The 17,717-nt window shown below is 45.0% G+C and overlaps 1 protein-coding gene across 2 annotated transcripts in view; it reads right to left on the bottom strand.

The window, feature by feature from the left end:
• Positions 1-17,717, bottom strand: part of PIWIL1 (piwi like RNA-mediated gene silencing 1) — a 510,395-nt gene that overhangs the window by 132,589 nt on the left and 360,089 nt on the right. The window contains exon 15 of one of the 2 annotated variants that reach the window (XM_077461808.1): positions 4,742-4,942. The exons of the other annotated variant lie outside the window; for it this stretch is intronic. Coding sequence (XP_077317934.1) covers positions 4,742-4,942 — 201 coding nt within the window. The remainder of the gene's footprint in view (positions 1-4,741; positions 4,943-17,717) is intronic. 2 annotated transcript variants of the gene reach the window in all.

The raw sequence follows: 17,717 nt of genomic DNA on the forward strand, positions 1-17,717 counted from the left end.
ACTGTTTACACATGTTATATGAACTAATTAGTTCCATTATGGAAATGTTATCCTTTTAACTTGTATTGAGAGACATTTGATTCCAGCATTTCTGCGCCTATACTTGTTATTAAATCTCTATCTGGCTTACCCGAATTTGACAATCCAGGGATGTCGGAGATTTGTCCCATCTGGACAGGATCTCTTTCTGCAAGACTCGAGTGTGGAATAGAGCTTCCGGTTCTGCCTCACAAGTGGCTACCACGTGACCCAGAACTCGCATGCAAAAAAGCAGCGACGACCACCTGCGGGACATCAACAACTTCACCTCAATCAAGCCCAGGTACTCCAGGCGTTGAGTCGGCACCAACACCGACTTCTGGAGGTTCAACACCCAACCAAACTCCCGGAGAGTCTGTATGGTGATTGCCACATCCTCTCTTAATTCTGAGGCGGAAGCTGCTCGTCCAGGTAACCCACGATTGCGATGCCTTATTGTCTTAGCAATGACAAAATTGGGGATAGCACCTTGGTGAAGACCCTTGGCGTCGTCTCTAGGTCAAAAGGGAGAGCTAAAAATTGATAGTGCTCGCCCCCGACCACAAATTGTAGAAACCTCTGATGCCTGACACATATGGAGATAGGCAAGTATGCGTCCTTGATGTCCAAAGACGCCAAGAAATCCCCCTGGTGGAGTGCAGCGACCACGGAGTGAACCGATTCCATCCTGAACCTTTGTACTTTCACAAAGCCGTTGAGGGCCTTGAGATCCAGGACCGGAAGGACTTGGAAACAGATTGGAGTAGAACCCCTGAAACCTTTCCGACATTGGTACAGGTACTATCACCCCGCGCAGCAGCAGGTCCTGTACTGCACCAAACAGGGCCACCCGACGAGCCGGAAAAAGATGAAGGTTGGAGGGAAAAAATCTGAAGGACAAGAAAGAAACTCTATCTTGTAGCCTGATGAAACCAGTTCGCAGACCCCCTGGTCAGAAAGGAGGGAGGTCCACCGGACTGCAAGCTCCCGAAGGCGACCCCCCATCCGAGAGTCGGGCGGGGGCAAACCTTCATGCGGCAAAATATCTGCTGGCAGGCTTGTTTGCCTTACGAAACCAGGGACACTTTTGTCCCTCGCGAGCACCTTGTCAGGCTGGAAATGCTTACCTGCCCACCCGTGACGAAAAATCCAGTTCTGAGTGGAAAAGGAGGGCCCCTGCCTACGACGTGGCTCCTTACCCTTTCTGGACTGTGGGAGCAAAGTACTCTTTCCCCAGTAACATTCTTAATAATGTCGTCCAGCGAGGATCCAAATAGCCTCTCCCCCTGGAAGGGAAAATCCGCCAGTGCTTTCTTAGAAGTCTGGTCCGCAGACCAGCATTTAAGCCAAATCAGGCGACGTAGCACCACAGAGGATACTGAGGCTCTAGAAAGCAAAGGTGCTGTATCACAGACATATTTCAGGCCCTGCACCAACTGGTCTTCCAGTTCCACGCAGACCGGGGAAATCTGTTGCTGCTCCAACTCGCGGTGTAATAACTTAGCCCATTCAGTAAGCGTCTGTGACACCAGGGCCGTGGCTAACACTGGCCGCAATGCTGACCCCACGACTGTAAACATGGACCAGGTAACCGCCTCGGCCATTCTGTCAGCAGGGACCTTGAAGGCAGGAGTTCCTTCCACCGGAATCGTGGTTACCTATTTAAAATGGACACCAGGGGGGACAACGACGGGAGATATCCATTTTATTAGGAAACACTCCTCAAAGGAGTAACGCAGCACCATCCGTCTCGGGACTGAAAAGGCCCGCTGCGGGTTTTCCCACTCCTTTTAAATAAACTTATCAAAATAAGTTAGGTAGGGAAACACCTTAGCAGTGCCGGCCAGCTTGTGGGACTCAAAAGGGACTGACACCTCTGCAGATGCCCCCGCCGTATCCTCTATCTTTAGGGTATCCCATACCGATGTGATAAGTGCTCCTACTAGCTCTTTTTCCTGCGCTGACACGTTGTCATTCTCGCTGTCCGAAACGGTCCTAGTCTGCATCCTCTGACACATCAGAACAGGGGCCACCTGTCACAACGGGCCGAGTTTGAATCAGGCCCACGTGGGGGGGGGGGCACATTCCACGGACAGACCAATCACCCAAGCAGTAGGGGTTGGCTGTCGGCCACAGCACACTGTGATACAGACAGCAGTAGCCTGGTCATATGTGTGCCCCGGAGCATATAGCTCACCGGCCGCCCCTGGACCAAACGGGGCATGTCGGGGCCGACCCAATGCATAGCTAAGGTCTGCACACGCTCGATGGCCAAGCTGTGGAGACTACCAGGATCTATATTATCCAGCCAGTCACCCAGCCCGGCTGTTGATTGTAGATCACAGGAATCAAAAACCGAAAAAAAAAAATAATAATACAGAGGACCAATGGTCCCCACAGGGAGCCAGGTCCTTCTCCTACACTAAGCAGAAAGAAACCGAGCTGCTAGAAGCAGAGTGAGGGGTTATCGCCAGTAGGATCACCCCCTGGGTGGTGCTGTGCAGTTTGGCTGTTTTAACATGTTCTGCCTAGTCCTCTCCTGAAGGTGGCGATATAACCCTAAGGTCAAGATTAAAGGTGCTGTGTCCGTTAACGAACGAAAGAGAGAAAAAAAAATCCATCATCTAAGGAAATTAGCAAAAAACTGAAACCTCTCAGAGTGGGCAGTTATATATGGATACACTGGGGGTGAAGTTGCTGATTAGCTTTCCCAGTGTCCAATTACCTGAAGGTAGCAGAATATTAGTTACTTTGCTGTTACATATTCATTGTGGTCGTGCTCTATGTAATACATACATTTGTATGCAAATAATAATATGTATGATATATATGTGAATTATTGTGATCAATATGGAATAACACGATAAGACTGGTTAAGTAAATTTGTGTCAATGTGGTATTATGTTTAGGCGCACCGCGGAATGGGGCGGTTATCGGCCATTAGGCATGTGGATGACACCTGTGAGGAACTCTAGGGCTCAATATAAATGTTCCCCCAAATAGGAAAGGCACATTTACTGCCTATCTTTATATGAGGAAGGACTTAGGAATTTTCAGCTCTCGGACGGTACGTACGGCTAACTTCTCCCTACTTGCGCCTATTCATCCCTTATATTTATGTATTATTTATTATAATTTGGTATAATAACACCCTAAGTTACTTATTTATTTATTAATTTATAGATTGGGTGACTTTATATTTGAGTCAGTGACTGCGTCTACTACCTATCCCGGGCTAGGTCCCTGTTCACAGTCTCCCCTTTTCTTATAGGGGAACCCTCTTATTAACACCATCTATTCAGGTAATATCCTTCGACCTTTATGATTTTGTTTACCTTGTTAGGCTTGCATGTTTACTATGGTTTTCGTTGTTGTGAGGTGTTTTTTTATTTTTATTTTTATTTTTTTCACACATACAAAGTTTGCACCAGCTTATCAACACACATTTGGTCTTATCCATGCACCTTTGTTATTATTATGTCTTTCACATCACTTGTACTTTGCCTACACTCTTTACCCCAATACACACACAGTTTCTTTGCCCTGCACCATATCACTCACACATCTCTACACAGCCTACACACATTCCACAACAAATTTAATTACATATATATATTTTTTTTTCCTGACACCAATTCAGAACCTGAGTCCATGTGCTTTTCTCCTCCCTCTTCTTCCTCCTTATCCTTTTTAATCTAATATATGGACATATTTAAACACCTAGGTGTGGCTATTTTCTATATATATAGATCCGAGGTACGATAATAGTTTCATGCCCTATACACACCTAATGATTATGTTTAAAATGTATGTCCCTAACTTTTTATATATATATATATATATATATATATATATATATATATATATATATATATATATATATATATATATATGGGATTCTATCACAGGTGCGACCTGCCATATTGTCGGGACTACCAACGTCCACACCCACTCCCATGTTTATGGGGGGTGAGGTATGCGTGTGACCTCTCGCAAGCCACGACGTTGGACCCCTAATCTTTTTCCTTTTGGCACTCGGCGACATTCTTGGACCTGGCGACATTCTTGATAAGTGAAGGGAAATTTAGGCATTCATCCGGAGGGGATACTCCACTGAAAGTAATTCATTTCATCTATTTGGACGTGCACTATTGGGTAAGTATAAACAATTAGCATTTTGATGTATTTATTTATTTCATTTTTGTTTTATAACAGACCATTTCTCTGAAGAAGACCCCTTGAGTGGGTTGAAACATGTTAGGACTATACCTCCACTGTTGTTATATTGTACAGTGTTAGTAATAGTTGTGTCTGCTTCTGCACATCCATCGTTATTATTGTACTTTGCGTATAGCTCTTATGTTACATTATTTTTTTGTTTGGAGTTTTTCAATTGTTCAGGTGGAGCTCATGTTTTTACCTTTGTGCCATGTTGTTGTTTTTTCATGGTAATTAATATATTAAAATACTTTTTTACGCTATTCTGTCATACTATTAGTGTTTTTGCTGCCTAAAAACCCTGGTTGTGGGGGAACTTGTTCAATTTTTCATATCTATTTGGGGTGAGCAGCACTCTCCAAGCCCCTCTGGGGCAGTGTGTTCTCTTTTAGTGTTAAGGTAGCAGAACATAACCTACGATCTAAAAATCAATACCTGTATCCAATCTGATTATGATAAAAAGTTATATAGATTGCAGACCCCCCACTATAATACCAATACTCACAGGTATTTCCAGGCTCCACAGCTCTCCACCCATTTTGCAGTTCATCTGCAAAGCAATTTTTGTAGCAACTGAAAAAACTGTTTTGGGTTTGCTTAAGGTCCTTGCTAAAACACACTGACTGGGAACTGGGCGATCGATACAAAGAAACTTCTTAACAGCATCATATCGGTCTTTGCGATTACTGGACAAAAGGCATACAACCTGAAAATATATGTGTAAAACATAAAAAAATATATAAATGTCTGATTAAAATGAAAAGTGGAGAAATTATTAAATGTGATTGAAATCAACAACTATCACTATAGCACAGGGCTCAAAATTTCAAGTCCTGAGCTACTAGCCAGGCCTCATGGGTTACTCGCCACCAGTTGCCCCACCCAACCTCTACCCTGCCCCGCCCCTAATCATGGCGTCATAAATTATCATGAAATGAGATAAATGTTTTATGCAGAATTAAATTACAAAAATAAATATTAACAAGTTTATCAGTGGCCCTCAGCACAGCCTCACCAGTGCCCATCAATGCAGGCTCACTTGTGCCCATCATTGCAGCCCCACTGTGCCAACCATTGCAGCCTCATTGTGTCCACCACTGCAGCCTCACTGTGCCCATCATTGCAGCCTCACTGTGCCTATCATTGCAGGACAGTGGTGCCAGCCATTGCAGCCTCGCAAGAGGAAGAGAGAGGGCGGCCGGACCATGACTGGAGGAAGAAGAGAGTCGCAGGATCACAGAGCAGGATAGCATGCCACAACAGCTCCCCTCCCCAGGCAGCCCAGCTCCTTCCCAGCAAAGTGCGAGTGGAAAATTTGAGGACTGCTATAGCATATTTGTGACGGGAAAAAAAAAACTTAATAGTAGAACAGCAGGCACATACAAAATAAACAATCAGTGCAGTTAAGTGAATTAAAATGCAATAGCTGTAAGTGATTTTTTTAAAATCTCCTTCTATAAAACTCTTAGTACAACGGCACTCAGACTGGGGGAGGATAAAACAGATATCAAGCTCTGTTTCTAGCAGAAATGACAGAAGAGAGCAATGACGCAAGAGTTTGCCTCATTGGTGTGATGCTACCCTTCATTATGTAGTTTGTAATCAAAGTGTGAAGCTGGGTTTCACCACCTCCCTGACCAGAGCACTTTTTTTTCAATTTGGCACTGCGTCGCTTTAACAATTGCGCAGTCATGCAATGCTGTACTCAAACAAAATGTGTGTCCTTTTTTCTCACAAATAGAGCTTTCTTCTGGTGGTATTTGATCACCTCTACGGTTTTTATTCTTCGCACTAAACAAAAAAGGAGCAAACTTTAAAAAAAAAAAAAAATTGATTATAATAAATATTCCCAAATAAAAAATTAAAAAAAAATGTCTTCATCAATTTAGGCTAATCTGTATTCTACATTTTTTGGCAAAAAAATTGCAATGAGCATATATTGATTGGTTTGCGCAAAATTTCGAACGTCTACAAACTTATAGGATTTATGGCACTTTTATCAGTGATCTGTGAATTTTGGCGTTATTGGGACAGATTGGACACTTTTGACACATTTTTGGGACCATTGACATTTATACAGCGATCTGTTCTATAAATATTCACTGATTGCTGTGTAATGCCCCGTACACACGAGCGGACTTAAGTCCGACAGACTTCCAAAGGAGTTCCGTCGGAGTTCTGCTGGAATTCCGACGGAGTTCTGACAGACTTTTTGGCCGAACGGACTTGGCCACACACAATCACACTAAACTCCGACGGATTCGAACGTGATGACGTACGACTGGACTCGAATAAGGAAGTTCATAGCCAGTAGCCAATAGCTGCCCTAGCGTCGGTTTTAGTCCGTCGGAGTAGCATACACACGAGCGGAGTTTTCGAAGGGGACCGGGTCCGGCGGAGTTCCGTCGGGAAAATTTGAAGCATGCTTCATTTCTAAAGTCCGTCAGACTTTGGCGAATCAAAAGTCCGTTGCAGCCCACACACGATCGGATAGTCTGACGGACTCGGTCCTTCGGACTTTGGATGTTGAAAAGTCTGCTCGTGTGTACGGGGCATTAGTGTCACTGGCAGGGAAGGGGTTAACACATATTATACCATAACACAATATATACATTTTTTTTATTATATATATTTTAAATGTATCTATATGTGTCCAGCACACAATAATGTGCAGACACATATTCTTAATATATATGTATGTACCCTTGTGACTCTTCTAATATGCATACCTTCCTTGTGTTCTTTTAAAAAAATCATAAGTATAATCAAAAATATATATAGAAAAACATGACAGGAATATATTATCTATATATGTACATATGTTTCTTCACGTGTACATTTTTTCTCCACATGGACAAATAGGTATTTACCTTTATTTATTTCAAGTGCTTGTGTGGCATCACCAATTTGCACAGCGTTCATGTCGGTCCCTGCCCTCGGGGGCTTGCACTCTGGGGTCCCCGGCACACATTCATACATGCTGGACAGGATCCAGTTGGCCTACTGGCATGTCTTTGGAGTTTGGGAGGAAACCTGAGTAACCAGAGACTCACACAGGCACAGGGAGAATGTGCAGATTCCAGGTAGGTGGTGGCGTGGTTGGGATTCAAACTGGCAGCCCTTCTTGCTGCTAGGTGGGAGTGCTAGCCACTACACCACTGTGCCGCCTGTATGTATAGGTATGTGCTTTATTATGCACATATACATACATATCTATACAGTGTAATTTTAACTTAGATATAAACTTTTTGCTATTATATATATATATATATATATATATATATATATATCCTCTATTTTATGTCTATTTGTCATTCAAGCGCACTTATCAGTGTGGCCATAATATTAATCCATGATAGACCAGTGCCGAGCTATTATTTATATGCCAGTTTAACAATTTGCATACCATACAACTTTTTATATTGTAATCTCTTGTTTTATATTGTCTTTTACCAATCCATCCCCCTCTCAGTCGCTGCCTATATGTGTTCCTCCAGATGTTATTCAGCAGTGTGCTGTTTTAACCTGCACTGGGCCCTGTTGTCCCACAGCGCAGGCATATAAATACCACACTGCTGACACTTCCTTTCCAGGCCTATTCAAGAAGCAGCTGCTCCCAGCACGTAGCCTATCTGCCCATCCAGCACCAGCTTGTCTCCTTGTTGGAAGCCCTCCCCCGGATGTGTTCCTGATGGCCACAGGAAGTACTCTCTGCCAATAATCATCCATCTGCAGCCCCACATCTCTGCAGCATCACCCAGATTGGGAATTGAGAAAATCTCTGGGGACCACTGAATAACAGATGAGCCTTTATATCTTTGTTGTCTTGTAAGTGTGATCATATGTTGTGTCATTAAAACATTCATTTTAATACTGCACTCAGGTGGCGCTTCCTTTTTACCCTTCTCTTGCTTACTACAGAGCCAGCTCTCTGAGAACAGCAGCCGCCTTTCTGATCAGCCATTATACTTTATTTTAAACCACGGATTTGCCACATTTTAACCGTTGGACTGCCAGTTTGAGTACCATGGACTTAATAGTCAGCTATAAATGTCCAATTATTGTATGCATCTTTTGTATTGCGCTTACATTTACTACCACATTTATGGATCTTAACGCATTCAGAGGCACATTACCCAGCTGCTCGCCAAGCAAGACGACATTGAAAATCGCCTGAGGAGGTGTAATCTCCGCTTCATCGGAGGGAGGGGAGGGTAAAGACCCGACATCATTCCTGGAACAACTACTGGCAACCACATACGGTCGGGAAGCCTTCTCCCCCATGCTGGTGGAGGAAAGGGCTCATAGGATGCCTGCTAAACCTCCTCCTCAAGGAGCACCCCCCCCCAGTACCTTTATTACAAAACTTTTAAACTATAAAGACCGGGATGCTGCTCTGAGGCTGGCGAGAGAGAGGGGTAACATTCCAGTAGGAAACATCAAAGTGGCAGTATTTCCTGACTTCTCGGCCGAGATACAGAAACGCAGACAGAGCTTCATGGAGGCCAAACGCAGACTGCGCGACCGTCACCTGAAATATTCCATGCTTTTCCCTGCACACCTCAGAGTGGAACATGATGGCCGAGTATCGTTCTTTGAGGATCCTCGCAAGGTCATCTCCTGGCTGAAGCGCAGGCCTGCACATGGCAGGGGTGACTGATCGCACACCACGGGAGCCATATGACGAGATGCTCTCGTTTCATGTTTCCACCACTACTTGGCCTGACTTAACTACCCTTGCTGCATTGCCACCCTGACCTAAACCACACATTGGCATACCTTGCTGGGCCAGGGAGGCAGGTGGAACTCTGTACCTCTACTGACCCTACTGCTACAACTGCTGATATACAATCCTCTCTGCGACATCCAAAGCACTTGATTAATAAGCCTCCTTTTTTTCTCTCACCTCTCCTTAAGTTATCTGCCACACGGAGCAGTGCTGGTCCTACAAGCCGCATTCATAGTGCAGAAAATGTATGCCCCACTAACCACTAGGAATCATGACTAAGCAGATGAACAGAGAAACTGGGTCTTACTGCCTCTTTTTCATACTAACTTGCGGGTGTGCGCGCAACTAGGCCCTATCCTCATCCTTCTCTGTGGTGGCTAGCTCAGAACCTCTACTTCACCCAGTGGCTAAAACTGTTCCTCATCTTCTCCTTACATGTGAAGTTACTATTGTTCCCAGATGGTAGTTCAGAGTTGTTAAGGGATCACGCCTACACAAGTTGGTGTGGGTGTAAGGCGGTTGTTAACCACTTGCCGACCGCCGCACGACGATGTACGTCGACAGAATGGCACGGGCAGGCATATGGGCGTACCTGTACGTCCCTGCCTTCCCGCGGGTGGGGGGCCCGATCGGGCCCCCCCCCCCCCCCGGTGCCAGCGGCGGTCGGTATCCGTGCAGGAGCGATCCAGGATGAGAGGGCGGCCATTCATTCATGGCCACCCCCTCGCGATCGCTCCTGACGAATGGGAGTGAAGCATTGCATCACTTCCTCTCCTGTAATGTAAACACAGGAGAGGAAGTGATGTAATCTCTCCTCCGTGTCAGTATTTTTCGTTCCGGCACCGAGGAGAGAGGATCGGTGAGTTGCACCAACACGACACTTCACAGTAGAACATGCCAGGCACACTCACACCCCCCCCCCCTTTACCCCCCGATCACCCCCCAATTACCCCTGCCCCCCCAGTCACAGTGACACCAATTGCATTTTTTTTTTTTTTGCATTGGTGTCATTTGTGACTGTAATAACTGTTAGGGCAGTTAGGGTTAGCCCCCTTTAGTTCTAATGTACCCCCCTAACCCCCCCAATAAAGGTTTAACCCCGTGATCACCCCCCGTCGCCAGTGTCACTAAGGCTGGGTTCACATTGCAGCGGTTTATGAGAACGGATGTGATTCGCACCGCACTGCAGTGCAAATCACATCCGATCTCTGTGCGATTCGAGTTCAGCCATTCGCCGCACCCGCCGCAAATTCGCACGGGACCCTTTTTTTGGTCCGCAGCAGAATCGGATCGCATGGGTGTTCACACCATCCGACCCGAGTTTGCAGATCGCACTGCGATATGCGAACTGATCTGGGAGTGTCATTAACATTTCACTGACACTCCCAGCAGTTCGCATAGGGCAGTGTGAACTGCCGCCGGGAGGCATGCGATGCGGGAACCCGCCGCGGATTCGTGGTGTTCCTGCATCGCTCCAGTGTGAACCCAGCCTAATAAGCGATAATTTTTCTGATCGCTGTATTAGTGTCACAGGTGACGCTAGTTAGGCAGGTAGGTATTTAGGTTCGCCGCAGCTTTTTATAGTGCCAGGGACCCCCATATACTACCGCATAAAGCCCCCTGATTGCCCCCTAGTTAACCCTTTCACCAGTGATCACCATATAACTGTTACAGGTGACGCTGGTTGGTTAGTTATTTTTTTATAGTTTCAGGGCACCCGCCATTTATTACCTAATAAAGGTTTAACCCCCTGATCACCCGGCGGGTGTCATTTGTGACTGTAATAACTGTTAGGGCAGTTAGGGTTAGCCCCCTTTAGTTCTAAGGTACCCCCCTAATCCCCCCAATAAAGGTTTAACCCCGTGATCACCCCCCGTCGCCAGTGTCACTAAGGCTGGGTTCACATTGCAGCGGTTTATGAGAACGGATGTGATTTGCACCGCACTGCAGTGCAAATCACATCCGATCTCTGTGCGATTCGAGTTCAGCCATACAGATAGTATGGCTGAATTTGCGTCGCACCCGCCGCAAATTCGCACGGGACCCTTTTTTTGGTCCGCAGCAGAATCGGATCGCATGGTGTGAACACCATGCGATCCGAGCTTGCAGATCGCACTGCGATATGCGAACTGATCTGGGGGTGTCATTAAATTTTCACTGACACTCCCAGCAGTTCGCATAGGGCAGTGTGAACTGCCGCCGGGAGGCATGCGATGCGGGAACCCGCCGCGGATTCGTGGCGTTCCCGCATCGCTCCAGTGTGAACCCAGCCTAATAAGCGATCGTTTTTCTGATCGCTGTATTAGTGTCACAGGTGACGCTAGTTAGGCAGGTAGGTATTTAGGTTCGCCGCAGCTTTTTATAGCGCCAGGGACCCCCATATACTACCGCATAAAGCCCCCTGATTGCCCCCTAGTTAACCCTTTCACCAGTGATCACCATATAACTGTTACAGGTGACGCTGGTTGGTTAGTTATTTTTTTATAGTTTCAGGGCACCCGCCATTTATTACCTAGTCTCACTAGTGTACCCCTAAATTTAGGGGTGTCTACTTTCCAAAATGGGGTCATTTGGGGGGGGGGGGGGGTTTGTGCCATCTTGGCATTTTATGGCCTTCAAAACTGTAACGCCCTTAGAAAGCCTGAAGGCGGTGCTTGGTTTTCGGGGCCCCGTACGCGGCTAGGCTCCCAAAAAGTCCCACATATGTGGTATCCCCGTACTCAGGAGAAGCAGCAGAATTTATTTTGGGGTGTCATTTCACATATGCCCATGGCATGCGTGAGCAATATATCATTTAGTGACAACTTTGTGAAAAAATAAAATAAAATTAAAAAGTTTGTAATTTTCCCGCAACTTGTGGCAAAATATAAAATATTCCATGGACTCAACATGCCTCTCAGCAAATAGCTTGGGGTGTCTACTTTCTAAAATGGGGTCATTTGTGGGGGTTTGGTGCCATCTTGGCATTTTATGGCCTTCAAAACTGTAATAGGTAGTGAGAAGTGAAATCAAAAATTTACGCCCTTAGAAAGCCTGATGGCGGTGCTTGGTTTTCGGGCCCCCGTACGCGGCTAGGCTCCCAAAAAGTCCCACATATGTGGTATCCCCGTACTCAGGAGAAGCAGCAGAATTTATTTTGGGGTGTCATTTCACATATGCCCATAGCATGTGTGAGCAATATATCATTTAGTGACAACTTTGTGTAAAAAAAAAAAAAATGTCATTATTCAATCGCTTGAGGCAAAAAAATAAAATATTCAATGGGCTCACCATGCCACTTATCAATTTCCTTAGGGGGTCTACTTTCCAAAATGGGGTCATTTGGGGGGGGGGGGGGGGTTTGTACTGCCCTGCCATTTTAGCACCTCAAGAAATGAGATAGGCAGTCGTAAACTAAAAGCTGCGTAAATTCCAGAAAACGTACCTTAGTTTGTAGATGTGACAACTTTTGCGCAAACCAATAAATATACAGTTATTGACTTTTTTTTTACCAAAGACATGTGGCTGAATACATTTTGGCCTAAATGTATGACTAAAATTGAGTTTATTGGATTTTTCTAATAACAAAAAGTAGAAAATATCATTTTTTTTCAAAATTTGCGGTCTTTTTACGTTTATATCGCAAAAAATAAAAATCGCAGAGGCAATCAAATACCATCAAAAGAAAGCTCTATTTGTGGGAAGAAAAGGACGCAAATTTTGTTTGGGTACAACATTGCATGACCGCGCAATTACCAGTTAAAGCAGCGCAGTGCCAAATTGTAAAAAGACCTCTGGTCATTGACCAGCAAAATGGTCCGGTCTGAAAGTGGTTAAACAGTTATTTTTACAATTTTTAATTGTGCATATAGTGTCTCAGGAACCGATTATGGGAAAATGTATATTTGTTGAAGAGGTACCTCATGGTGTTTTATGTACCTCAGTTATTATATATTATATTTTCCACTAGACCTTAATATATGTGTCTTACTGAGGCGAGGTTATGTTCCCGGTACTAAACCATGGCAACTATAAAATTTCTCACGTGGAATGTGAGGGACCTGCGTGAGAAAATTAAGCACTTGGCTGCCCTTACATTCCTCAAAAAACAACATGCAGACGTAGTGGTGCTGGTTGAGATGCATGTCGAGGGCAGACTCTAAATGGCTCTTTGCTGCCCCTGGGATGGGTGGGCGTACCATTCCACTTACAGGAACGACTCATGCTAGTGCTGTCTAGATATTGATCGCCAAATCTGTACATTTTGAACTGTGAGCTTGTCACTGACCCCAATGGTATTTCTTCAAGCTAAGCTATATGGTGAACCATTCTTCTCATGGCTTTCTACATACAGTGCCTTGCGAAAGTATTCGGCCCCCTTGAACTTTTCAACCTTTTGCCACATTTCAGGCTTCAAACATAAAGATATAACATTTTTATTTTTTGTGAAGAATCATCAACAAGTGGGACACAATTGTGAAGTGGAACGAAATCTATTGAATTTTTGAAACTTTTTTAACTAATAAAAAAATGAAAAATGGGGCGTGCAAAATTATTCGGCCTCCTTGCGTTAATACTTTGTAGAGCCACCTTTTGCTGTGATTACAGCTGCAAGTCGCTTGGGGTATGTCTCTATCAGTTTTGCACATCGAGAGACTGAAATTCTTGCCCATTCTTCCTTGCAAAACAGCTCGAGCTCAGTGCGGTTGGATGGAGAGCGTTTGTGAACAGCAGTTTTCAGCTCTTTCCACAGATTCTCGATTGGATTCAGGTCTGGACTTTGACTTGGCCATTCTAACACCTGGATACGTTTATTTGTGAACCATTCCTTTGTAGATTTTGCTGTATGTTTGGGATCATTGTCTTGTTGGAAGATAAATCTCGGTCCCAGTTTCAGGTCTTTTGCAGACTCCAACAGGTTTTCATCCAGAATGGTCCTGTATTTGGCTGCATCCATCTTCCCCTCAATTTTAACCATCTTCCCTGTCCCTGCTGAAGAAAAGCAGGCCCAAACCATGATGCTGCCACCACCATGTTTGACAGTGGGGATGGTGTGTTGAGGGTGATGAGCTGTGTTGCTTTTACGCCAAACATATCGTTTTGCATTGTGGGCAAAAAGTTCAATGTTGGTTTCATCTGACCAGAGCATCTTCTTCCACATGTTTGGTGTGTCTCCCAGGTGGCTTGTGGCAAACTTTAGATGACTTTTTATGGATATCTTTGAGAAATGGCTTTCTTCTTGCCACTCTTCCATAAAGGCCAGATTTGTGCAGTGTACGACTGATTGTTGTCCTATAGACAGACTCTCCCACCTCAGCTGTAGTTCTCTGCAGTTCATCCAGTGATCATGGGCCTTTTGGCTGCATCTCTGATCAGTCTTCTTGTCTGAGCTGAAAGTTTAGAGGGACGGCCAGGTCTTGGTAGATTTGCAGTGGTCTGATACTCCTTCCATTTCAAAATGATCCCTTGCACAGTGCTCCTTGGGATGTTTAAAGCTTGGGAAATCTTTTTGTTGCCAAATCCGGCTGTAATATAAATACAGAAAAAATCAGCGCAGTACAACCCCTTTACGAAAAGCTGCTGAACACCAAGGATCAATTACCAAATCCCAAAATACAATATATCAAACAGATGGTACAGCGCTCTAACTAAAATAAAATGATTACTAACATATTAAAATTAATAAAAAGTCCAAAGATAGCTTTTGAGTCAAAAAGTCCACGTGAGGAATCTTCAGTGGTATACAGTCAGTTCATGCATAAAGTGACTTAGTGCCAAGGGGGGGACCACCACCAATGGTAAAATTGGCTGCTCACCTCATCGTATGGACCCTTTAAATTACAGAGGGTCGTATGCACTTAAATATCAACTCATCCAATCGCTGTACTCCTCTCCGACAATATCCGACCGATTCACAAACGAAAACACAGCTTTCTCCCATTCAGAGTCAAATGAACTGACACGTTCGTGGAATACCCACACTGGATCGGTATATAGCAGTATTCACAATTCCTCAGACCATGTGGATAGAAAGACAGGCCATAGTGCTCTCCATAGAAAAACGTTTTAATGATGAATATACATAAAAAACACACTTACAATAACGAAGCTTCATACGATCTTTAAAATGATCAATGACCGCGGGTGACGTCACGTGATCTCCGTCCGTGCGGGTGACGTCACGTGATCTCCGTCCGCGCGGGTGACGTCACGTGATCTCCGTCCGTGCGGGTGACGTCACGTGATCTCCGTCCGCGCGGGTGACGTCACGTGATCTCCGTCCGAGCGGGTGACGTCACGTGATCTCCGTCCGGCTGTAAACTTCTCCACAACAGTATTACGGACCTGCCTGGTGTGTTCCTTGGTCTTCATGATGCTCTCTGCGCTTTCAACAGAACCCGGAAACTATCACAGAGCAGGTGCATTTATACAGACTTGATTACACACAGGTGGATTCTATTTATCACCATCAGTCATTTAGGACAACATTGGATCATTCAGAGATCCTTGCTGAACTTCTGGAGTGAGTTTGCTGCACTGAAATGAAAGGGGCCGAATAATTTTGCACGCACCACTTTTCAGTTTTTTATTTGCTAAAAAAGTTTAAAATATCCAATAGATTTCGTTCCACTTCACAATTGTGTCCCACTTGTTGGTGATTCTTCACAAAAAATAAAAAAAATGATATCTTTATGTTTGAAGCCTGAAATGTGGCAAAAGGTTAAAAAGTTCAAGGGGGCCGAATACTTTCGCAAGGCACTGTACCTCCTCCCTTTAGTGTAACTTTGATCCTGGAAGGCTTTACCTTTATGTCCCTTAACCCCACAGTACCGGCGTTATGGTTAGGTGATTTTAACACCACACTATGTCCGGCCCTTGATAGACTCCAGACGACACAGGCGATAGTGCTGATACAACTAAATTCTCTAAACTCATCTACACCTTTTATCTTGTAGACAGAGGCACAACTTCCCACACACTCGAGCCTACTCCTGTTTCTCCCTTACTCACAACTCTATGTCCCACATAGATTAAATTCTTGTACCCAGTACCCTGGCACCACGGCTCCTGCAAACTGCGTTCTGCCCAAGGTTACTGTCTGACCACAGTCCATATTGGACTACCCTCAGTACCCCTATTGATAAACCACGAGATCACGGCGACTGAACCTGTTCTGGCTCTCATTGCTTCCAGAGGATGATGGGCTCATTGCCCAATGGAAGCAATACTTCCTGGAAAATGATCACACAGCATCTGTTGCTGCAATATGGGATTCATTTAAAATATACGCCCGTACTACCTTGATCTCGCACATAAATAAAATCAAACAGATTCCACTGGGGCGTTTGAAAGGGCGATAACGGAGCTAGTCTACTGAATGAGAATACACGTCCAATCCCACCCTACTAACGGCAGCCCAGCTTAAAATGCAGACTGGGGTGGTAACTCAACTCCAGTATACGAAGGCTCATCAAAAGCTCTTCTTTACTAAACAGAAACTCTTTGAATATGGGGCAAAGGCAGGCAAGCTCCTCGCATACCTAGTACATAGCGAAGACAGGCACCCAGTCGTCATAACCCTTCATGGCCCAGGGGATAGTCAGATTACGGGCCCACGCAGTGTAACCTCTAAGTTCAGGAAATTTTTTGTGGATCTATATAAAACAACAGAAACAGACCCAACGGAAGTGCAGACCGGTCTTTCACAGCATCACCTTCCCCCAGTTGATGAAAGAACAAGTGGACTCACTTGAGGGACCCCTTACCACAGAAGAAATAGACACTGCGATTGCCAGTTTCGCTAGATCCAAATCCCCTGGATCTGACGGTCTCCCTGTCAAAATTTACTCCCAATTTACAGAACTACTAACTCCAAAACTGCTTGCACTATTTAATCACCTATTTGAAAGCTTCACCCTGCCCCCCTCCATGCGGGAAGGGACAATAGTCCTTATCCCCAAACCTGGGAAGGACCCGGGCTACCCCAAATTCTATTGTTCCATTTCCCTACTACAAGTAGATATAAAAATACTAGCCAAAGTACTGTCCCTTAGATTAAATCAAGTCATTCTGTCCCTCATACATGTAGATCAAGCAGGCTTCATGCTAGGCTGCAACAAGTCCTTCAATCTATGCAAACTGTACATTAACCCACAAGCTACACACTCAGAAGTTGGGTCACGGGTGGTGGTGACATTAGATACGGCAAAGGCGTTTGATTTGGTGGAGTGGCGCTATCTTTGGACCACGCTTCATCAAGTGGGTTCAACTGCTATATCAGGCGCCCACAGCCAAGGTGGTGGCCAATGGCTGGCCGTCTCGAATGTTTGACCTCAGCAGAGGCATGAGACAAGGCTGCCCTCTTTCACCACTATTATACACATTGGCCGTGGAACCCTTGGCCAAGTCCATCCGAGCCAACCCAGAAATTAGGAGACTGAGCCATGGCACCCTAACTGTAAAGATCAGCATGTATGCTGATGACACACTGTTATACCTGGCAGACTCGGACCCCTCTCTGCACGCGGCTCTCCAGACAATCGAAAGGTTCTGGACTTTTTCCGGGCTAAAAATCACCTCTGGGAAGTCCCAAATTCTTCCACTTGACAGCTTCCACAGTCTGAATTTCAAGACAGTTTGCCATTACGAGTCAGTATCATTAAGTACCTAGTACCTTACCCCTGAAGCATTTTAAATCTCTTGAGGCCCTGCTCAAACCCGTTGTGAGGGGAAACAACAGACACAAATTAGCTTGGCAAGCGCTTAAAAACCC

This window comes from Lithobates pipiens, unplaced genomic scaffold (genome assembly GCF_037356315.1).
Source record: "Lithobates pipiens isolate NorthernLeopardFrog02 unplaced genomic scaffold, aLitPip1_a1.2 Scaffold_3, whole genome shotgun sequence".
NCBI lineage: Eukaryota > Metazoa > Chordata > Amphibia > Anura > Ranidae > Lithobates > Lithobates pipiens.